This window comes from Patiria miniata, unplaced genomic scaffold (genome assembly GCF_015706575.1).
Source record: "Patiria miniata isolate m_02_andy unplaced genomic scaffold, ASM1570657v1 HiC_scaffold_10, whole genome shotgun sequence".
In the NCBI taxonomy this organism is placed as follows: Eukaryota; Metazoa; Echinodermata; class Asteroidea; order Valvatida; family Asterinidae; genus Patiria; species Patiria miniata.
This window is the reverse complement of record NW_024037048.1, coordinates 9,003,337-9,027,850: the sequence shown is the minus strand read 5'-3', so window position 1 is coordinate 9,027,850 and position 24,514 is coordinate 9,003,337. Positions and strand designations below refer to the sequence as shown.

Genomic DNA, 24,514 nt, shown 5'->3' with positions numbered 1-24,514 from the left:
GAAATATTGTGGAACAAAAAGGACTTTCTGGAACAGATTAAAAATACTTCAATTATGGGCAAAACTCATCTTGATCGTCGACAACTGAGTCGACAAAAGCAGTCAAAAAAGCAAACAATAGGATAAAACCAACAAGCCTCGATCGGAAATATCTCGCAAGCTGCAGGCCACGAATTCGTGTTCATGCATGAGACACGTGATTGTGCCATGTATTTCTGGAAGGAGTAATGTTTTGAGTAATCAAATGTCGGCATCAGTGCAGAAGGGGTTTCTGCGCGATCGCGCGGCGGTGCGGAAACGTTGACAAAACACTTGTGTACTACACAAACATTTGGGGGGGGGGGGGAGAGGTTCTCAATAATACTGCAACCTCTATATTTCAATCGGGGCTTTCCATGTGTTGTGCAATCAAACATAACAAGGAAGTGTTCCCGTTTTTATTCGTACGTGAGCTCGCCAATGAACCATAGACGAAAACACGGAGCAACATTTAGCACAAGTGTCTTCCTGAGCTGCAAGCATCATGGCGTTTGTTCTGACCAGGTTGCTGATTTTGGTGGCATTTGTCGTGATATCTCACGAAGAATTCGTCAAATTAGGACCGGGGATAGAATACGAGAATTGTGGTAAGTTGGACGAACCACACTCTGTGGGATAGAACTTACATTAAATGAAATGGGAAACAATTCACAACTTTTTATAGTCGGAACATCGATCGCCAAATTCATCGTGAGAAGTCATCTCAACTTTGGATCAATCACTTAAAACATGTTCAGGGTAACCGCTTTTACTACTCTTTGACTTTTACTACTCTGTAGTTAGTTACTGGACAGAAATAAACCTGTAAATAAGACGGTAACTGTCTTGGATATCACAGACGATATAACAATTGAGCGCAATGTAGCAAGTGGGACTGTACAAAATAAAAATGACAGGAAAAGGAAAGACGAGAAATGTTGAGTTTCCGTCTAATTTGCGAACAGAAAGGTAGAGTCTGCGGCAGCTGTAGCAACACTTTGAATAACTGATTGCTCTACTGATTAATTGAATGGGTTATTGATCTATCGATTAATTGATCGATCTACTGATTGATTGAATGGATTATTGACTGATCTATCCAACGATCGACCGACCAGTTGATTGATTTAATGGACAACTGATTGATCTATCGATATTAAATGGATAACTGATTGATCGATTGATTGATTGAATGGATAACTGATTGCTCTACTGATTAATTGAATGGGTTATTGATCTATCGATTAATTGATCGATATACTGATTGATTGAATGGATAATTGACTGATCAACCGACCGACCGACCGACCGACTGATTAAATGGATATTTTATTGATGTATATTCATCGATCTTTTTCTCAATTTGATTTATAGGTCCGCCATTTATGGTGACCCTGTCTCCTAACCCACCCAAACTCAGGAAGGCCCTATACATCACCGTCGAAATTGTGGCTGGTTAGGGCTTTTGTTGTTTGTTTTAGGGGTATTTTTAGAGGGGGGGGGTGATTCGTGTGTTTGTTCTTTTATCATAATGGTTATTCAAGTTTAGTATATTACTTATCATACGAACCACGTTTGTCAGACAATCAATATAAGGCCAGTTGCAAAATCGTCGGATTGAGAAGATTGTAAATTTACTATCCAGATCACAACCAAAACAGAGACTTCAATGAATGACAGAAAATATAGCACGGTATATAATAAAACGAAATATATGTTTTTCCGGGTATTTTAACATTTGTGTCACACGAGTTCCCTATATCGAGACTTTAATTTCGTCCCGATCATCGCCAAGTTCACTTCTCAATTTGAATTTCAGAAAGCCACCACTGGATTTCATTTAAGCTTCAGTATAATTCAAATTGTTAGCATTCCGATTCGTCCAAAATCTTTGAAATTCGTCTCGTGAAGCAATCGGCGTTGAATTGACAAAGCAAATTCGTTTTTTGTCATTCGTTTTCATGTTGTTGTCATTACATTTCGTCCCTGTGACTTAAATCGTATACGATTAGAAAAAGCGCCCAATATTTAGACTTATTTGAAGAATTATGCGCATTAAAACAATGATAATTCGACATATATTTCCTAATATGTATAAATAAAAGTAGTTAGCTGTAAGGTATGAATTTTTATTTCTGTATTTCACAATGAACATTAGAGTCAGGAATTGACATTTCACAATATGCACTTATGACATGGACACTAAGCATTAAGTTCAAAGACCTTCTTAATGTTGTTCTTTGATAGACATACCTTATTTCTGTTGTTTTATTCATATACATATATCAAAGAGCAACATTACGAAGGTGTTTGATCTTAATGCTTAATTTTTATGTGCTAAGCAAAGAGCATATTGTGAAAGTTCAATTTCTGATTTTAATGTTAATCGTCAAAGAAAACTCAAAACTTACAGCTATACTTTCATTTATAAGGAAATATTTGTTAGAAAATAAAATTTAATTAATGCGCAGACAACTCCAAAGATTGGGCACATTTTTAATGGTAACGTATAAAGTCAACAGAGACGAAATGTAACGACAAGAACATTAAAACGAACGACAAAAAAAAAAATTGCTTTTCAATTCAACGCCGATTGCTTCACGAAACGAATTTCAAAGATTTTGGACGAATCGAAATGCTAACAGTTTGAATTATACTGAAGCTTAAATGAAATCTAGTGGTGGCTTTTTGAAATTCAAATTGAGAATTGAGCTTGGCGATGTTCGGGGACGAAGGTAAAGTATCGACATAGGGAATTCGTGTGACAGAAGTGTTAAAATAACCGGGAAAACCTATAACAGGCAGTCGAACACAATTTCCTGAAATTAATCAGATTTAGTGAATTGTCTTATTTGTGTATGTTTAGCTTATGACTTAATCGCTGGGGTTTTCGAGGCTTACTACAACGTTTGGCCGTATTACTACAAAGATGATTACTGCGCTGACGCCAAGACCATGGATCCTAAAGGCTGCTATATCAGCAAGGGAGGTAAGTTCACTTGACTGGGACTCGAACCACAGACCACTGAGTTGCAGGACCAGTTCCTAATCATCGTGATTATTATATTATTTATACTTCGTTGACGTAACTGCTTTGTTTTATCTGATGTCATTTTTATTTAAACTTCGTTTTTATAGAAACGAGAGTCATTACCAAGACAATTTGGGTGGACGACAACTTCAAGGAGGTAAGGCCTTGTTACACACAATCCTGTAATCAATTTATGTCTGTTTATTTTTGATAGTTTTCGTCTTCAAATTCTGAGTGTGTAGGGGGAGGGGCTGTGCACTAAAAAGAGTAGGCCTCAAGCTGGGGAGGGGCGTGCGAACTCTATCAACTGACACTCTTGAACTTGAGACATTACTTGAGACCTGAATTGAGCATTATATGCACTGCTTCTGAAGTGTGAAATTTATGCAAGGTTTTTTTTCTGATTTATTTTCAGACTTACTACGTGGCAAATGTAACCCTGCGTAACGAGGATCGCGAACTGTTGTTCTGTACTAGGGTGAGGGCCAAATTGTAGCAAGCTTCATGACGTCATGACGTTGTCATGTGACCATAGTGGGTTCACATTTACTGCAGACTTGTCGATATGACACTGAAATGTCATTATTTCGAAGACAAAACGTAATCATTATCACGGAAAATGTAATCTTAGGGAGACATTTCCATAGGGTTGTAATTACCCCTAAAGCCATATTCCCTTATCCTACCCAACGAATTTTGGTATATTTATGTTTTGGACCACGAGCAATCAATCTAGCCTATTTGCGACGTAACTTTGCCTCTAAATAGGAGTTGTGACATTAAGGAGACATTGAAGTGTCTCCTTAATTCCCAGCGTCTCCCTAAGGTATAATTTATGACAACATGTTTTCTTAAGTATACATTAACAGGAGTTGTACTCAGAATATTGCCATTATGTTGATTATCAACAGTGTAAACAGAAAACTAATCCACATGATTATTAGCAAACTGTTTTTTGTCTAATTTCTCTAAAAGACCCTCATGAAATTATTGTGTAATTCGCAAAGCACATGCAAAATATACAAAATTATGTAAAAATTTAAAAAGAAAACATTTCATGACTTAAGATGAAATGAGTTGACAGTCGAAGAAAGCCGTGAATATGACTTATTAGGAATCTTTCAGCATTTTGAGTTACTACCATTGTTTGCTAGGGTCTATACACCAAAACAAAAAGAAAGCACTATAATTTCGTGAATTCTTTTGGAAGTATAACTTTGAATAAAGGAAACACATCCTTGAATTAAATATTGTCATCTTTGAAAAGAAAGTCAGAAATGTGTATGGATTGGTCAGTGTTTTTGAGTGTTAGTCACGATGGGTCAAATTGAATATTATGCGACGCTCAAAACTTGTCCACGTGGTCCGCAATGAAAAAGAAATCACATCCGGTATAGAATGTGTGCATTTCTATTGGAAAGTTTTCGGATTGCATTTGCGCGGATTGGCTACCTGCGGGCTTAAACAGCTGCAGCCAGATGCTTTATATATAAGTCACGATAAATTACCCAGAATAGCATTCCACTTCCTTCCATGATTATGTGAAGCTCATCAGCGTATCCCAGCGCCCTGCATGTTTGCAGGGCGGGGGTACGAGCGAATTCGAAGTTACGATATAGAAAAGGCGCCCTCTGCGTTGTGGACATAAAATAATAAGTCTCTTTTCTTTTCCCACTAAACGGGTTGAAATTCAATGAGATAATCAAACCATTCAAACGCATACTTCTTGGGAAACAATCTGAAATATTGTGGAACAAAACAGACTTTCTGGAACAGATTAAAAATACTTCAATTCATGGACAAAACTCATCTTGATCGTCGACAACTGAGTCGACAAAAGCAGTCAAAAAAGCAAACAATATGATAAAACCAACAAGCCTGGATCGGAAATATCTCGGAAGCTGCGGGCCAACGAATTCGTGTTCATGCATGAGACACGTGATTGTGCCATGTTATTTCTGAAAGTAGTGTTTTGAGTTTAAAAAAAACCCAGGTTTTTGGCCCCAGTGACCACATGATGACCTTTGACCCCAATTTGGTCATGTGGTATGTTGGGGCTGGGCTACTGATACTTTTGACAAAGTTTGGTTGAAATCGGTCAAAGTATGTATGCAGCAATAGACAATGTCAACGTTTGTTACTTACTATAACGGAATAACGGAGAGATATGATCATTTATTGAGCTGCTATCCCGCAGCTAGATAGATATGGAACATCACATGACTGAACACAACGAGTTCAAGAAGGAAATGAAATCCTATCAAACCGATACTTAGATAGGATCAACTTGACACGAATAAGCAAGTGTCGGCACCAAAGGAAGGGGTTCCGCGCGATCGTGCAGAAACATGGACAAAACACTTGTGTACTACACAAACATTCACGTCCCAATTGCACAATTTCTATTTCACTCGGAGCTTTGCATGTGTTGCGCACACAAATATAACCAGGAAGTCTACCCATTTGTATTGGTAAGTCAGCTCACCATTGAACCACAGACGAAAACACGGAGCAACATTTAGCACAAGTGTCTTCCTGAGCTGCAAGCATCATGGCGTTTGGTCTGACCAGGTTGCTTATGTTGGTCGCATTTGTCGTGATATCTCACGAAGAAATCATCAGTGTAGGACCGAATATAGAATACGAGAATTGTGGTAAGTTGGACAAACCGCACTCTGTGGGATAGAACGTACATTAAATAAGTAATGGGAAAGAATTCACAACTTGTTATAGTCGGAACATCGATCGCCAAATTTATCGTGAGAAGTCATCTCAACTTTGGATCAATCACTAAAAAACATGTTCAGGGTAACCGCTTTTACTACTCTTTGACTTTTACTACTCTGTAGTTAGTTATTAAACAGAAGTAAACCTGTAAATAAGACGGTAACTGACTTGGATATCACAGACGATATAACTTATTGAGAGCATTGTAGCAAGTGGGACTGTACAAAATGAAAATGACAGGAAAAGGAAAGACGAGAAATGTTGAGTTTCCGTCTAATTTGCGAACAGAAAGGTAGAGTCTGCGGCAGCTGTAGCAACAATTTGAATTACAAAATACAAAAGGAATGTTTAGACACTCAGCCATGATGATTAACACTCTAGGAAATAGCAACTGTTCGATTTATACGTCTGTACTGTCTCCGGATATGATCTTGATGTATAGGCCAATCCGGTAGTGTCTCCTAACCCATCTGATTGATAAATGGATTAAAAATAGGTCCATAGATCGATTGATCGATCTACTGATTGATTAAATGGATAGTTGACTGATCTATCGACAGATCGACCGACCGATTGATTGATTTAATGGACAACTGATTCATCTATCGATATTGAATGGATAACTGATTGAGATATCGATTGATTGAATGGATAACTGATTGCTCTACTGATTAATTGAATGGGTTATTGATCTATCGATTAATTGATAGATCTACTAATCGATCTATCGATATTGAATGGATAACTGATTGATCTATTGATATTGATGGATAACTAATTGATCTATCGATTGATTGAATGGATAACTGATTCTACTGATTAATTGAATGGGTTATTGATCTATCGATTAATTGATAGATCCACTGATTGATTGAATGGATAATTGAATGATCGACCGATTGACCGACCGACCGACTGACTGATAAAATGGATATTTTATTGATCTATATTAATCGATCTTTTTCTTGATTTGATTTATAGGTCCGCCATTCAATCTGACCCTGTCTCCTAACCCACCCAAACTCAGACAGGCCCTGAACTTCACCTTCGAAGTTGTGGCTGGTAAGGGCTTTTGTTGTTTGTTTTAGGGGTATTTTTAGAGGGGGGGTTGATTCGTGTGTTTGTTCTTTTATCATAATGGTTATTCAAGTTTAGTATATTACTTACCATACGAACCACGTTTGTCAGACAATCAATATAAGGCCAGTTGCAAAACCGTCGGATTGAGAAGATTGTAAATTTACTATTCACATCACAACCAAAACAGAGACTTCAATGAATGACAGAAAATATAGCAGGGTATATAATATTAATAAAACAAAATAACACGCAGTCGAATTCAATTTCCTGAAATTAATCAGATTTAGTGAATTGTCTTATTTATTTATGTTTAGCTTATGACTTAATCGCTGGGGTTTTCGAAGCTTACTTCAACGTTTGGCCGTATTACTACAAAGATGCTTACTGCGCTGACGGCAAGACCATTGATCCTAAAGGCTGCTATGTCAGCAAAGGAGGTAAGTTCACTTGACTGGGACTCGAACCACAGACCACTGAGTTGCAGGACCAGTACTTTATCATCGTGATTATTATATTATTTATGATTCGTTGACGTAACTGCTTTGTTTTATCTGATGTCATTTTTATTTAAACTTCGTTTTTATAGAAAAGAAAGTCATTTCTGGGACAGTTTGGGTGGACGACATCTTCAAGGGGGTAAGGCCTTTTTACACACAATCATCTGATCAATTTATTTCTGTTTTTTTTTGGGATAGTTTTCTTCTTCAAATTCTTAGTGAGTGGGGGGAGGGGCTGTGCACTAAAAAGATTAGGCCTCGAGCTGGGGAGGGGTGTGCGAACTCTATCAACTGACACTCTTTAACTTGGGACATTACTTGAGACATGAATTGAGCATTATATGCACTGCTTCTGAAGTGTGAAATTTTAATGAAAGTTTTTTTTTTCTTATTTATTTTCAGACTTACTACGTGGCGAATGGAACCCTGCGTAACCAGGATGGCGAACTGTTGGTCTGTGCTAGGTGGAGGGGGAAGTTGTAGTTAGCTTCATGACGTCATGACGTTGTCATGTGACCATAGTGGGTTCACATTTACTGCAGCCTTGTCGATATGACACTAAAATGTCATTATTTCAAAGACAATTAAACGTAATCATTATCACGGAAAATGTAATCTTAGTGAGACATTTCCATAGGGTTGTAATTACCCCTAAAGCCACTTTCCCTTATCCTACCCCACGAATTTTGGTATATTTATGTTTTGGACCACGAGCAATCGATCTAGCCTATTTGCGACGTAACTTTGCCTCTAAATAAGAGTTGTGACGTTAAGGAGACATTGAAATGTCTCCTTAATTCCCAGCGTCTCCCTAAGGTATAATTTATGACAACATGTTTTCTTAAGTATACATTAACAGGAATTGTACTCAGAATATTGCCATTATGTTGATTATCAACAGTGTAAACAGAAAACTAATCCACATGATTATTAGCAAATTTTTGTTTCTAATTTCTTTAAAAAAAAAACACTCTTGAAATTATTGTGAACTTTACAAAGCACATGCAAAATTTACAAATTTATGTAAAAAATAAAAAAAAACATTTCATGACTTAAGATGAAATGAGCTGACAGTCGAAGAAAGCCGTGAATATGACTTATTAGGAATCTTTCAGCATTTTGAGTTACTACCATTGTTTGCTAGGGTCTATACACCAAAACAAAAAGAAAGCACTATAATTTCGTGAGTTCTTTTGGAAGTAAAACTTTGTATAAAGGAAACACATCCTTGAATAAAATGTTCTCATCTCTTTGAAAAGTCAGAAAAGTGCATGGATTGGTCAGTGTTTGAGTGTTAGCCGCCATGACAGGATGACGTCACAATCAGCCCCGCTAGCCCGGCTGTTTACACATGCAAATAATAACATTCAAATATCAGTTTCAGAAATAAAATCTTGTCAGTGGCGATATGATGATTGATGATTGACCTGATGAATATATATGGAGCTCCTTTTTTTGACTTCATTCGGAAAAAAACAAACACCGTATATGGTTAAGAAGGGCGGGGCTTAGATGGCGGCTCTCAAATAATCATGATCATCCGGTCATCCCAACATTAAGGAGTCTAGTCTTTTTATTATTATTCCCTGGCTACATTTGGCATTATTTTTCTTCACACATGGACAGCTTGATAATCATTGAGCGCAAAATAATCAAGTCTCGCGAGATATAAAGAAGGATTGTCCACATAGTCCTAGCACTAACCCTAGCCCTAGCCCTAGCCCTAATCCTTGTCCTAGCCCTAGCCCTAACCCTTGTCCTAGCCCTAGCCCTATGGGCACGATACTATTGTGCTTGGAATGCATGGGCAGTGATGCTTTTTATATGGCACAAAAGTCAAAGTCATCGGCACGGAAGACATATTATTCGTTTTTTGTATACGACGCGGTCCGTGGTCATCGGCCCTGGTTAGGGTTTAGGGTTTTAGGGCGCCCTCTGCGTACAGCAAAGATTTGAGTCGTTCGAAGTCTTCTCTCGTATACCCACTGATCTCTATATAAACACTGGATAGCTAATAAAGAGCCGCACAATGTACGAATTTGACGCCATATTGGTGAGACCGGCTGGTGATCTACAAAGGACAAGTTGTCGTCTTTATAGACAGCTTGATTTCTTTTGTAACGTCGCGGCTCACTTGACTTATATTTTGGCCACCACCACTGACCAACTGACCAAGGTTTACTACAATTTTTCTAACGTAGTGGTTACTTTTATAATGCCGCAAATCACTTTTTCGGCGTTTTTGAAATAATAATCACTACGGAAATGTGTTCCTTTTAGAACATCATAATATGTGTACGTGACCAAAATGCGCGTCAACTGTTGATACAACGCGCGCGTATTTACGCGTAGAACGTTCGTATGGTACGCGGCCATCTTCGTGAGACCGGGGGCGAATTGGTCAATATGTAAAGTCTACTGTGTGAATGTTGTATGCATATCCGCTATCCAGTCTTTAAATAGAGATCAGTGCGTATACCCCCCGCCTTGCAAACAGGACGCTGGGATACGCTGATGAATTCACGCTCTGATTGGATAGATTTTGCGTGACCTGTGACCTGCAGTCATCACGGCCACGACTCTGCAAGGTTTAAAAAGGTTTCTCATTTGCTAGACTTTTTGACGTAGGCAGATTGGAATGCTATTCAACAAATTGCTGAATAACACTTCGTTTTTTTCCACAGCAGCATAAAAACCTACGCAAGGTCAAGCGGGGTGCATATATTGTGTTTCCAATGCATCAATGAGCAGGGGTGTTTTTGTGTATTGCACAAAACTCAAAAGTCATCGGCACGGCCGGCATTATACATTTTGTCATCGGCCCTGGTTTAGGAAGGCCGCCCTCTGCGTACAGCAAAGAATTTAGTCCACAGCTCGAATCATGATATAGAAAGGGCGCCCTCCGCGTTAGGGACATAAATACAACTAAATGGGTTGAGAGTATCAAATGAATACTTCTTCCACGTAGAAAAACCACTTTACAACGGGGAACAGTCTGAAATATAGAGGAACAAAAAAAGAGTTTCTAGTCTGGAGCCGACTAAAAATGCTTCAATTATGGGCAAAACATCCTTATCCCTGCTTTTTTTAACGAAGATGTATACAGTCGTTTTAGTGAGTCTGCTAGATGCAGGTACACAGTACAGGAAGAACTTTAAAGATAGCATTAAATTGATGACCGTAGCGTTCATAGCTACAGCTACTTCATCAGAAGAAAATTTGAAAACAAGAATTATTCAATTTAAGTTGAAAAAAGCAGTCAAAAAAGCAGGCAAAATGTTCAAACTTAGCATCACAGGACTGAACACGACGAGTTCAAGAAGGAAATTAAATCCTACGAATCCGATACTTAGACATGAATAACTCGATACATCCAAACAAAAGTCGGCATCAAAAGAAGGGGTTTTCCACGCGAAAACATCCACAAAACACTATTGTACTACACAAACATTGAGGGGATTTCCCAATTGCACAATCTACAGGGTGAGTCAGAAAAAAAACCCAAAAACATATTTCATATTTAAAACATATGTAGCACCAAAAATAATAATGACTGGAAAGCTGATTTCATAAGCTACTTTTAGATAAAAAAAATACTGAAATTGCTAAATCCGTTCAAAGAATATCACCATTTAAACACAATGACCCAAAACATCTTTTGTCCAAAAATGCGATTTTAAGAATCGTCGTCACAGTTGTCTTTTAATGAAAGTGGATTTAATAAATCATACTGTTTTCCTAAGCAGGGTTGTTAATGAAGATATTGTGTACTGTTGTTGACAGTTGTTGAAACAAGCATTCTGTGTCATTTTCTTCGTTGTTCCAAACAGTCAGAACACACAATCAAGTGCTTTATTTGGACGAAACAGGTTTTAGGGCCATTGCGTTAAAATGGTGATATTCTTTGAACGGATTGAGCAATTTCAGTATTTTTTTATATACCCTCTATATTTAAATCGGGGCTTTCCATGTGTTGTGCAAGCAAACATAACAAGGAAGTGTTCCCGTTTTTATTCGTATGTGAGCTCGCCAATGAACCACAGACGAAAACACGGGGCAACATTTAGTACAAGTGTCTCCCTGAGCTGCAAGGATCATGGCGTTTGTTCTGACCAGGTTGCTGATTTTGGTCGCCTTTGTCGTGATATCTCACGAAGAATTCGTCAAATTAGGACCGATTATAGAATACGAGAATTGTGGTAAGTTGGACAAACCACACTCTGTGGGATAGAACTTACATTAAATGAAATGGGAAAGAATTCACAACTTTTTATAGTCGGAACATCGATCGCCAAATTCATCGTGAGAAGTCATCTCAACTTTGGATCAATCACTTAAAACATGTTCAGGGTAACCGCTTTTACTACTCTTTGACTTTAACTACTCTGTAGTTAGTTACTGGACAGAAATAAACCTGTAAATAAGACGGTAACTGTCTTGGATATCACAGACGATATAACTTATTGAGCGCATTGTAGCAAGTGGGACTGTACAAAAAGAAAATGACAGGAAAAGGAAAGACGAGAAATGTTGAGTTTCCGTCTAATTTGCGAACAGAAAGGTAGAGTCTGCAGCAGCTGTAGCAACACTTTGAATTACAAAATACAAAAGGAATGTTTAGACACTCAGCCATGATGATTAACACTCTAGAAAATAGCAACTGTTTGATTTATACGTCTGTACTGTCTCCGGATATGATCTTGATGTATAGGCCAATCCGGTAGTGTCTCCTAACCCATCTGATTAATAAATGGATTAACAATAGGTCTATAGATCGATTTATCGATCTACTGATTGATTGAATGGATAATTGACTGATCTATCGACAGATCGACCGACCGATTGATTGATTTGATGGACAGCTCATTGATCTATCGATATTGAATGGATAACTGATTGATCTATCGATTGATTGAATGGATAACTGATTCTACTGATTAATTGAATGGGTTATTGATCTATCGATTAATTGATAGATCTACTGATTGATTGAATGGATAATTGACTGATCGACCGACCGACTGACTGACTGATTAAATGGATATTTTATTGATCTATATTAATCGATCTTTTTCTTGATTTGATTGATAGGTCCGCCATTCAACGTGACCCTGTCTCCTAACCCACCCAAACTCAGACAGGCCGTGAACGTCACCTTCGAAATTGTGGCTGGTAAGTGCTTTTGTTGTTTGTTTTAGGGGTATTTTTTGAGGGGGGGGGGTGATCTGTGTGTTTGTTCTTTTATCATAATGGTTATTCAAGTTTAGTATATTTCTTATCATACGAACCACGTTTGTCAGACAATCAATATAAGGCCAGTTGCAAAATCGTCGGATTGAGAAGATTGTAAATTTACTATCCACATCACAACCATAACAAAGACTCAAATGAATGACAGAAAATATAGCACGGGATATAATATTAATAAAACAAAATAACACGCAGTCGAATTCAATTCTATGAAATTAATCAGATTTGCTGAATTGTCTTATTTGTTAATATTTAGCTTATGACTTAATCGCTGGGGTTGTCGAAGCTTACTTCAACGTTTGGCCGTATCACTACAAAGATGATTACTGTGCTGACGGCAAGACCACTGATCCTAAAGGCTGCTATATCAGCAAGGGAGGTAAGTTCACTTGACTGGGATTCGAACCACAGACCACTGAGTTGCAGAACCAGTGCTTCATCATTGTGATTATTATATTATTTAAGATTCGTTGACGTAACTGCTTTGTTTTATCTGATGTCATTTTTATTTCAACGTTTCTTTTTTATAGAAAAGAGAGTCATTTCTCGGACACTTTGGATGGACGACAACGTAGAGGAGGTAAGGCATTTTTACACACATCCTCTGATAAATTATGTCTGTTTATATGAATTTTTGATATTTTTCTTCTTCAAATTCTGAGTGGGGGTTGGGGGTTGTGCACTAAAAGGAGAAGGCCTCGAGCTGGGGAGGGGCGTGCAAACTCTATCAACTGACACACTTGAACTTGAGACATTACTTGAGACATGAATTGAGCATTATATGCACTGCTTCTGAATGTTGAAGTTTATGAAAAAAATTTTTTATTATTATTATAATTTTAGTTTTTTGTTTGTTTATTTTCAGACTTACTACGTGGCGAATGTAACCCTGCGCAACGAGGATGGTGAACTGTTGTTCTGTGCAAGGTGGAGGGGGAAGTTGTACTAAACTTCATGACGTCATGACGTTGTCATGTGACCAAAGTGGGTTCACATTTACTGCAGACTTGTCGATAGGACACTGAAATGTCATTATTTCGAAGACAAACGTAATCATTATCACGGACAATGTAATCTTAGGGAGACATTCCCATAGGGTTGTAATTACCCCTAAAGCCATTTTCCCTTATCCTACCCCACGAGTTTTGGTATATTTATGTTTTGGACCACGAGCAATCAATCTAGCCTATTTGCGACGTAACTTTGCCTCTAAATAAGAGTTGTGACATTAAGGAGACATTGAAGTGTCTCCTTAATGTCCAGCGTCTCCATAAGGTATAATTTATGACAACATGTTTTCTTAAGTGTACATTAACAGGAATTGTACTCAGAATATTGCCATTATGTGGATTATCAACAGTGTAAATAGAAAACTAATCCACATGATTATTAGCAAATTTTTGTTTCTAATTTCTTTAAAAAAAAAACACTCTTGAAATTATTGTGAAATTTACAAAGCACATGCAAAATTTACAAATTTATGTAAAAAATTTAAAAAAAACATTTCATGACTTAAGATGAAATGAGTTGACAGTCGAAGAAAGCCGTGAATATGACTTATTATGAGTCTTTCAGCATTTTGAGTTACTACCATTGTTTGCTAGGGTCTATACACCAACACAAAAAGAAAGCACTATAAGTTTGTAAATTCTTTTTGAAGTATAACTTTGAATAAAGGAAACACATCCTTGAATTAAATATTGTCATCTTTGAAAAGAAAGTCAGAAATGTGTATGGATTGGTCAGTGTTTTTGAGTGTAAGTCACGATGGGTCAAATTGAATATTATGCGACGCCCAAAACTTGTCCACGTGGTCCGCAATGAAAAAGAAATCACATCCGGTATAGAATGTGTGCATTTCTATTGGAAAGTTTTCGGATTGCATTTGCGCGGATTGGCTACCTGCGGTCTTAAACAGCTGCAGCCAGATGCTTTATATATAAGTCACGATAAATTACCCAGAATAGCATTCCACTTCCTTCCATGATTATGTGAAGCTCATCAGCGTATCCCAGCGCCCTGCATGTTTGCAGGGCGGGGGTACGAGCGAATTCGAAGTTACAATATAGAAAGGGCGCCCTCTGCGTTGTGGACATAAAATAATAGGTCTCTTTTCTTTTCCCACTAAACGGGTTGAAATTCAGTGAGATATATTATCAAACCATTCAAACGCATACTTCTTGGGAAACAATCTAAAATATTGTGGAACAAAAAGGACTTGCTGGAACAGATTAAAAATACTTCAATTATGGGCAAAACATCTTGATCGTCGACAACTGAGTCGACAAAAGCAGTCAAAAAAGCAAACAATATGATAAAAGCAACAAGCCTCGATCGGAAATATCTCGGAAACTGCAGGCCAACGAATTCGTGCTCATGCATGAGACACGTGATTGTGCCATGTATTTCTGGAAGGAGTAATGTTTTGAGTTTTAAAAAATTCAGGTTTTTGTCCCCAGTGACCCCATGATGACCTTTGACCCCATTTTGGTCATGTGACATGTTGGGGCTGGGCTACTGATAGTGTTGACAAAGCTTGGTTGAAATCGGTCAAAATATGTAGGAGCATTTGACAATGTCAACGTTTGTTACTAACTCACGAACCAACGAACCAACCAACCAACGAACCAACGAACCAACGAACCAACGAACCAACGAACCAACGAACCAACCAACCAACCAACCAACCAACCAACGAACCAACGAACCAACCAACCAACGAACCAACCAACCACCAACCAACCAACCAACCAACCAACCAACCAACCAACCAACCAACCAACCAACCAACCAACCAACCAACCAACCAACCAACCAAACCAACCAACCAACCAACCAACCAACCAACCAACCAACCAACCAACAACCAACCAACCAACCAACCAACCAACCAACCAACCAACCAACCAACCAACAACCAACCAACCAACCAACCAACCAACCAACCAACCAACCAACCTAACTAACGGAGAGACACGATGATTTGTTGAGCTGCTATCCCTCAGCTACAAATATATAGAACCTTACATGACATGAAGGAAATGAAATTCTATCAAACTGATACTTTAGACAGGAACAATTTGACATGAGTAATCAAATGTCGGAATCAGTGCAGAAGGGGTTTCTGCGCGATCGCGCGACGGTGCGGAAACGTTGACAAAACACTTGTGTGCTACCCAAACTTTTTTTTGGGGGGGGAGAAGTTCTCAATAATACTGTACCCTCTATATTTCAATCGGGGCTTTTCGTGTGTTGTGCAATCAAACATAACAAGGAAGTGTTCCCGTTTTTATTCGTACGTGAGCTCGCCAATGAACCACAGACGAAAACACGGGGCAACATTTAGTACAAGTGTCTCCCTGAGCTGCAAGCATCATGGCGTTTGTTCTGACCAGGTTGCTGATTTTGGTGGCATTTGTCGTGATATCTCACGAAGAATTCGTCAAATTAGGACCGGGGATAGAATACGAGAATTGTGGTAAGTTGGACAAACCACACTCTGTGGGATAGAACTTACATTATTGAAATGACTAATGGGCAACAAATCGACAACTTTTTAAAGTCGGAACATCGATCGCCAAATTCATCGTGAGAAGTCATCTCAACTTTGGATCAATCACTTAAAACATGTTCAGGGTATGCGCTTTTACTACTCTTTGACTTTTACTACTCTGTAGTTAGTAACTGGACAGAAATAAACCTGTAAATAAGACGGTAACTGACTTGGATATCACAGACGATATATATTATTGAGCGCATTGTAGCAAGTGGGACTGTACAAAATGAAAATGATAGGAAGGGGAAAGACGAGAAATGTTGAGTTTCCGTCTAATTTGCGAACAGAAAGGTAGAATCTGCGGCAGCTGTAGCAACACTTTGAATTACAAAATACAAAAGTAATGTTGAGACACTCAGCCATGATGATTAACACTCTAGAAAATAGCAACTGTTCGATGTATACGTCTGTACTGTCTCCGGATATGATCTTGATGTATAGGCCAATCCGGTAGTGTCTCCTAACCCATCTGATTGATAAATGGATTAACAATAGGTCTTTAGATCGATTGATCGATCTACTGATTGATTGAATGGATAATTGACTGATCTATCGACAGATCGACCGACCGATTGATTGATTTGATGGACAGCTGATTGATCTATCGATATTGAATGGATAACTGATTGATCTATCGATTGATTGAATGGATAACTGATTCTACTGATTAATTGAATGGGTTATTGATCTATCGATTAATTGATAGATCTACTGATTGATTGAATGGATAATTGTCTGATCGACCGACCGACAGACTGACTGATTAAATGGATATTTTATTGATCTATATTAATCGATCTTTTTCTTGATTTGATTTATAGGTCCGCCATTCAACGTGACCCTGTCTCCTAACCCACCCAAACTCAGACAGGCCGTGAACGTTACCTTCGAAATTGTGGCTGGTAAGTGCTTTTGTTGTTTGTTTTAGGGGTATTTTTTGAGGGGGGGGTGATTTGTGTGTTTGTTCTTTTATCATAATGGTTATTCAAGTTTAGTATATTTTTTATCATACGAACCACGTTTGTCAGACAATCAATATAAGGCCAGTTGCAAAATCGTCGGATTGAGAAGATTGTAAATTTACTATCCACATCACAACCATAACAAAGACTCAAATGAATGACAGAAAATATAGCACGGGATATAATATTAATAAAACAAAATAACACGCAGTCGAATTCAATTCTATGAAATTAATCAGATTTGCTGAATTGTCTTATTTGTTAATATTTAGCTTATGACTTAATCGCTGGGGTTGTCGAAGCTTACTTCAACGTTTGGCCGTATCACTACAAAGATGATTACTGTGCTGACGGCAAGACCACTGATCCTAAAGGCTGCTATATCAGCAAGGGAGGTAAGTTCACTCGACTGGGACTCGAACCACAGACCACTGAGTTGCAGAACCAGTGCTTCATCATTGTGATTATTATATTATTTAAGATTCGTTGACGTAACTGCTTTGTTTTATCTGATGTCATTTTTATTTCAACGTTTCTTTTTTAAAGAAAAGAGAGTCATTTCTCGGACACTTTGGATGGACGACAACGTAGAGGAGGTAAGGCATTTTTACACACATCCTCTGATAAATTATGTCTGTTTATATGAATTTTTGATATTTTTCTTCTTCAAATTCTGAGTGGGGGTTGGGGGTTGTGCACTAAAAGGAGAAGGCCTCGAGCTGGGGAGGGGCGTGCAAACTCTATCAACTGACACACTTGAACTTGAGACATTACTTGAGACATGAATTGAGCATTATATGCACTGCTTCTGAATGTTGAAGTTTATGCAATTTTTTTTTTATTATTAGTATAATTTTAGTTTTTTGTTTGTTTATTTTCAGACTTACTACGTGGCGAATGTAACCCTGCGTAATGAGGATGGCGAACTGTTGTTCTGTGCTAGGTGGAGGGGGAAGTTGTACTAAACTTCATGACGTCATGACGTTGTCATGTGACCAAAGTGGGTTCACATTTACTGCAGACTTGTCGATAGGACACTGAAATGTCATTATTTCGAAGACAAACGTAATCATTATCACGGACAATGTAATCTTAGTGAGACATTTCCATAGGGTTGTAATTACCCCTAAAGCCATTTTCCCTTATCCTACCCCATGAATTTTGGTATATTTATGTTTTGGACAACGAGCAATCAATCTAGCCTATTTGCGACGTAACTTTGCCTCTAAATAGGAGTTGTGACATTAAGGAGACATTGAAATGTCTCCTTAATGTCCAGCGTCTCCAACAAGATGTTTTCTTAAGTATACATTAACAGGAGTTGTACTCAGAATATTGCCATTATGTTGATTATCAACAGTGTAAACAGAAACCAAATCCACATGATTATTAGAAAACTGGTTTTTTTTCTAATTTCTTTAAAAGACCCTCATTAAATTATTGTGAATTTCGCAAAGCACATGCAAAATATACACATTTATGAAAAAAACAAAAAAACAATTTGACTAAGATAAATAAGTTGACAGTCGGATAAAACCGTGAACATGACTTGTAAAGAATCTTTCAGCATATTGAATAATTATATTGTTTGCTAGGGCCTACACCAAACAAACAGAAAGCACTATAATTTGGTGAATTATTTTAGAAGTATAACTTTGTATAAAGGAAACACATCCTTCAATAAAATGTTGTCATCTTTTTGAAAAGTCAGAAAAATGCATGGAATGGTCAGTGTTTGAGTGTTAGCCGCCATAACAGGGTGACGTCACAATCAGCCCCGCTAGACCGGCTGTTTACACATGCAAATAATGACATTCAAATATCAGTTTCAGAAACAAATCTTGTCAGTGGCGATATGATGATTGATGATTGACCTGATGAATATATATGGAGCTCCTTTTTTGACTTCATTCGAAAAAAAACCCACCGTATATGGTTAAAGATCGGGGCTTAGATGGTGGCTCTCAAATAATCATGATCCTCCGGTCATCCCAAGATTAAGGAGTCTAGTCTTTTTTTATTATTCCCTGGCTACATTTTGCATAATTTCTCTTCACACATGGACAGCTTGATTATCATTGAGCGTAAAATAATCTAGTCTCGCGAGATGAGAAGGATTGTCCATATAGCCCTAGCTCTTGCCCTAGCCCTAACCCTTGTCCTAGTCCTTGCCCTAACCCTTGTCCTAACCCTAGCCCTAGCCCTAGCCCTTGTCTTAGCCCTAGCCCTAACCCTTGTCCTATCCCTAGTCCTAGCCCTTGTCATAGCCCTAGCCCTAGCCCTAGCCCTAACCCTTGTCCTAGCCCTAGCCCTAGGGGCACGATACTATTGTGCTTGGAATGCATGGGCAGTGATGCTTTTTATATGGCACCAAACTCAAAGTCATCGGCACGGAAGAAATATTATTCGGTTTTTTTTTATATACGACGCGGTCCGTGGTCATCGGCCCTGGTTAGGGTTTAGGGTTTTAGGGCGCCCTCTGCGTACAGCAAAGAATTGAGTCGTTCGAAGTCTTCGCTCGTATACCCCCCCCCCCCCCCCCACACCCTGCAAGCAGGACGCTGGGTTACGCTGATGAATTCACGCTCTGATTGAATAGATTTTGCGTGACCTGTGACCTGCAGTCATCACGGCCACGACTCTGCAAGGTTTGAAAAGGTCTCTCATTTGCTAGACTTTTTGACGTAGGCAGATTGGAATATGCTATTCAACAAATTGCTGAATAACACTTCGTTTTTTTCCACAGCAGCATAAAAACCTACGCAAGGTCAAGCGGAGTGCATATTGTGCTTCCAATATATCAATGAGCTGGGATGTTTTTGTGTATTGCACAAAACACAAAGTCATCGGCACGGCCGGCATTATACATTTTGTCATCGGCCCTGGTTTAGGAAGGCCGCCCTCTGCGTACAGCAAAGAATTTAGTCCACAGCTCGAATTCATATAGAAAAGCGCCCTCTGCGTTGGGGACACCAATCAGTCTCTTTTTTTTACAACTAAACGGGTTGAGAAATATTGAATCAATGAATACTTCTTCCACGTAGAAAATCCACTGTACAAAAGGGAGCAGTCTGAAATATAGAGGAACAAAAAAAAAGAGTTTCTAGTCTGGAGCCGACTAAAAATGCTTCAATTATGGGCAAAATATCCTTATCCCTGCTTTTTTAAACGAAGATGTATGCAGTCGTCTTAGTGAGTTTGCTAGATGCAGGTACACAGTAAAGGAAGAACTTTAAAGAAAACATTAAATTGATGACCGTAGCGTTCATAGCAACAGCTACTTCATCAGATGAAAATTTGAAAACAAGAATTATTCAATTTAAGTCGACAAAAGCGGTCCAAAAAGCAAGCAATATGCTCAAACCTAACATCACAGGGTTTTTTCCGCGCGAAAATATCGACAAAACACTATTGTACTACACAAACATTGAGGGGCTTTCCCAATTGCAAAATCTACAGGGTGAGTCAGAAAAAAACCCCAAAAAACATATTTCATATTTAAAACATATGTAGCACCAAAAACAATAATGACTGGAAAGCTGATTTCATCAGCTACTTTTAGATAAAAAAATACTGAAATTGCTCAATCCGTTCCACCATTTAAACACGATGACCCAAAACATCTTTTGTCCAAAAATGCGATTTTAAGAATCGTCGTCACAGTTGTCTTTTAATGAAAGTGGATTTTATAAATCATACTGTTTTCCTAAGCAGGGTTGTTAATGAAGATATTGTGTACTACAGTTGTTGACAGTTGTTGAAACAAGCATTCTGTGTCATTTTCTTTGTTGTTCCAAACAGTCAGAACACACAATCAAGTGCTTTATTTGGACGAAACAGGTTTTAGGGCCATTGCGTTAAAATGGTGATATTCTTTGAACGGATTGAGCAATTTCAGTATTTTTTTATATACCCTCTATTTTTCAATCGGGGCTTTCCATGTGTTGTGCAAGCAAACATAACAAGGAAGTGTTCCCGTTTTTATTCATATGTGAGCTCGCCAATGAACCACAGACGAAAACACGGAGCAACATTTAGTACAAGTGTCTCCCTGAGCTGCAAGCATCATGGCGTTTGTTCTGACCAGGTTGCTGATTTTGGTGGCATTTGTCGTGATATCTCACGAAGAATTCGTCAAATTAGGACCGAATATAGAATACGAGAATTGTGGTAAGTTGGACAAACCACACTCTGTGGGATAGAACTTACATTAAATGAGTAATGGGAAAGAATTCACAACTTGTTTTAGTCGGAACAGCGATCGCCAAATTCATCGTGAGAAGTCATCTCAACTTTGGATCAACCACTTAAAACATGTTCAGGGTAACCGCTTTTACAACTCTTAGACTTTTACTACTCTGTAGTTAGTTATTGGACAGAAATAAACCTGTAAATAAGACGGTAACTGACTTGGATATCACAGACGATATAACTTATTGAGCGCATTGTAGCAAGTGGGACTGTACAAAATGAAAATGACAGGAAAAGGAAAGACGAGAAATGTTGAGTTTCCGTCTAATTTGCGAACAGAAAGGTAGAGTCTGCGGCAACTGTAGCAACAATTTGAATTACAAAATACAAAAGTAATGTTTAGACACTCAGCCATGATGATTAACACTCTAGAAAATAGCAACTGTTCGATTTATACGTCTGTACTGTCTCCGGATATGATCTTGATGTATAGGCCAATCCGGTAGTGTCTCCTAACCCATCTGATTGATAAATGGATTAACAATAGGTCTTTAGATCGATTGATCGATCTACTGATTGATTGAATGGATAATTGACTGATCTATCGACAGATCGACCGACCGATTGATTGATTTAATGGACAACTGATTGATCTATCGATATTGAATGGATAACTGATTGATCTATCGATTGATTGAATGGATAACTGATTCTACTGATTAATTGAATGGGTTATTGATCTATCGATTAATTGATAGATATACTGATTGATTGAATGGATAATTGACTGATCGACCGACCGACCGACTGACTGATTTAATGGATATTTTATTGATCTATTTTAATCGATCTTTTTCTTAATTTGATGTATAGGTCCGCCATTCAAGGTGACCCTGTCTCCTAACCCACCCAAACTCAGACAGGCCCTGAACGTCACCGTCCAAATTGTGGCTGGTAAGGGCTTTTGTTGTTTGTTTTAGGGGTATTTTTTGAGGGGGGGGGGTGATTTGTGTGTTTGTTCTTTTATCATAATGGTTATTCAAGTTTAGTATATTTCTTATCATACGAACCACGTTTGTCAGACAATCAATATAAGGCCAGTTGCAAAATCGTCGGATTGAGAAGATTGTAAATTTACTATCCACATCACAACCATAACAAAGACTCAAATGAATGAGAGAAAATATAGCACGGTATATAATATTAATAAAACAAAATAACACGCAGTCGAATTCAGTTTCGTGAAATTAATCAGATTTGCTGAATTGTCTTATTTGTTAATATTTAGCTTATGACTTAATCGCTGGGGTTTTCGAAGCTTACCTCAACGTTTGGCCGTATCACTACAAAGATGATTACTGTGCTGACGGCAAGACCATTGATCCTAAAGGCTGCTATATCAGCAAAGGAGGTAAGTTCACTTGACTGGGATTCGAACCACAGACCACTGAGTTGCAGGACCAATGCTTAATCAATGTGATTATTTATGATTCGTTGACGTATCTGCTTTGTTTTATCTGATGTCATTTTTATTTCAACTTCGTTTTTTTTTATAGAAAAGAGAGTCATTTCTCGGAAATTTTGGGTGGACGACAACTTAGAGGAGGTAAGGCATTTTAACACACATCCTCTGATAAATTATGTCTGTTTATATGAATTTTTGATATTTTTCTTCTTCAAATTCTGAGTGGGGGGTGTGCACTAAAAGGAGAAGGCCTCGAGCTGGGGAGGGGCGTGCAAACTCTATCAACTGACACTCTTGAACTTGAGACATTACTTGAGACATGAATTGAGCATTATATGCACTGCTTCTGAATGTTGAAGTTTATGCAATTTTTTTGTATTATTATTATAATTTTGGTTTTTTGTTTGTTTATTTTCAGACTTACTACGTGGCGAATGCAACCCTGCGTAACGAAGATGGCGAACTGTTGTTCTGTGCAAGGTGGAGGGGGAAGTCGTACTAAACTTCATGACGTCATGACGTTGTAATGTGACCACAGTGGGTCAGCCTTGTCGATATGACACTGAAATGTCATTATTTCGAAGACAAAACGTAATCATTATCACGGACAATGTAATCTTAGGGAGACATTTCCATAGGGTTGTAATTACCCCTAAAGCCATTTTCCCTTAGCCTACCCCACGAATTTTGGTATATTTATGTTTTGGACCACGAGCAATCAATCTAGCCTATTTGCGACGTAACTTTGCCTCTAAATAGGAGTTGTGACACTAAGGAGACATTGAAATGTCTCCTTAATGTCCAGCGTCTCCATAAGGTATAATTAATGACGAAAACATGTTTTCTTAAGTATACATTAACAGGAGTTGTACTCAGAATATTGCCATTATGTTGATTATCAACAGTGTAAACAGAAAACAAATCCACATAATTATTAGCAAATTTTTGTTTCTAATTTCTTTAAAAAAAAACACTCTTGAAATTATTGTGAAATTTACAAAGCACATGCAAAATTTACAAATTTATGTAAAAAATATAAAAAAACATTTCATGACTTAAGATGAAATGAGTTGACAGTCGAAGAAAGCCGTGAATATGACTTATTAGGATCTTTCAGCATTTTGAGTTACTACCATTGTTTGCTAGGGTCTATACACCAAAACAAAAAGAAAGCACTATAATTTCGTGAATTCTTTTGGAAGTATAACTTTGTAAACAAGAAACACATCCTTGAATTAAATATTGTCATCTTTGAAAAAAAGTCAGAAAAGTGTATGGATTGGTCAGTGTTTGAGTGTTAGCCACCATGACTGGGTGACGTCACAATCAGCCCCGCTAGCCCGGCTGTTTACTTATTCAAATAATGACATTCAAATATCAGTGTCAGAAAAAAATTGTAATTCTTCCAACGGGCGATATTACACGACTACGATAATATTTGCGACATCGCAAACATTTTCGCCAATATTTGCAAAGATATTTGCGATGTGTGATGTCCCTTCAGGGCCACGCTACTATTGTGCTTGGATTGCATCTGTGAGCAGTCACGCTTTGAATTTTGCATATGGCACAAAACTCAAAGTCATCGGCACAGAAGACATATTAATTTTTTTATACGACACGGTCCGTGGTCATCGGCCCTGGTTTAGGAAGGGCGCCCTCTGCGTAGAGCAAAGAATTGAGTCCACAGCTCGAGTCATATTATAGAAAGGGCGCCCTCTGCGTTGGGGCCATAAA

General features: G+C 38.1%; 3 protein-coding genes and 1 long non-coding RNA gene across 8 annotated transcripts; all 4 read left to right on the top strand.

Annotated features, from left to right (window-relative positions):
* Window positions 1-325: 325 nt before the first annotated feature.
* Window positions 326-8,348, top strand: LOC119737190. 3 transcript variants are annotated; one of them, XM_038211378.1, is made up of 5 exons: window positions 326-626; window positions 1,393-1,473; window positions 2,885-3,007; window positions 3,157-3,206; window positions 7,756-8,348. In XM_038211378.1, exons 1-5 carry the CDS (start codon window positions 524-526, stop codon window positions 7,834-7,836), a joined length of 438 nt encoding a protein of 145 aa, XP_038067306.1. In that variant the 5' UTR covers window positions 326-523; the 3' UTR covers window positions 7,837-8,348. The 3 variants fall into 3 exon arrangements, with proteins under 3 accessions (XP_038067306.1, XP_038067299.1, XP_038067315.1); XM_038211371.1 differs by lacking the exon at window positions 7,756-8,348 and adding an exon at window positions 3,465-4,323 and having other exon boundaries at window positions 329-626; XM_038211387.1 differs by lacking the exons at window positions 1,393-1,473; window positions 7,756-8,348 and adding an exon at window positions 3,465-4,323 and having other exon boundaries at window positions 329-626.
* A 3,101-nt stretch (window positions 8,349-11,449) lies between these two features.
* On the top strand, window positions 11,450-13,298 carry LOC119740593. Its single transcript, XM_038215949.1, has 4 exons — window positions 11,450-11,552; window positions 12,445-12,525; window positions 12,860-12,982; window positions 13,134-13,298. Exons 1-4 carry the CDS (start codon window positions 11,450-11,452, stop codon window positions 13,262-13,264), a joined length of 438 nt encoding a protein of 145 aa, XP_038071877.1. The 3' UTR covers window positions 13,265-13,298.
* A 2,582-nt stretch (window positions 13,299-15,880) lies between these two features.
* LOC119737168 lies at window positions 15,881-23,995 on the top strand. Of its 3 annotated transcripts, none has more exons than XM_038211316.1 (5): window positions 15,881-16,081; window positions 22,186-22,266; window positions 22,601-22,723; window positions 22,869-22,918; window positions 23,196-23,995. In XM_038211316.1, the coding sequence occupies exons 1-5, from the start codon at window positions 15,979-15,981 to the stop codon at window positions 23,277-23,279; spliced, it is 441 nt and encodes a 146-aa protein (XP_038067244.1). In that variant the 5' UTR covers window positions 15,881-15,978; the 3' UTR covers window positions 23,280-23,995. The 3 variants fall into 3 exon arrangements, with proteins under 3 accessions (XP_038067244.1, XP_038067233.1, XP_038067255.1); XM_038211305.1 differs by lacking the exon at window positions 15,881-16,081 and adding an exon at window positions 21,121-21,291; XM_038211327.1 differs by lacking the exons at window positions 15,881-16,081; window positions 23,196-23,995 and adding an exon at window positions 21,121-21,291 and having other exon boundaries at window positions 22,869-23,100.
* Window positions 17,169-18,579, top strand: LOC119737183. The gene is made up of 3 exons (XR_005272347.1): window positions 17,169-17,516; window positions 17,668-17,717; window positions 18,003-18,579. It is a non-coding gene; the product is annotated as an uncharacterized LOC119737183 (long non-coding RNA).
* Window positions 23,996-24,514: the final 519 nt, after the last annotated feature.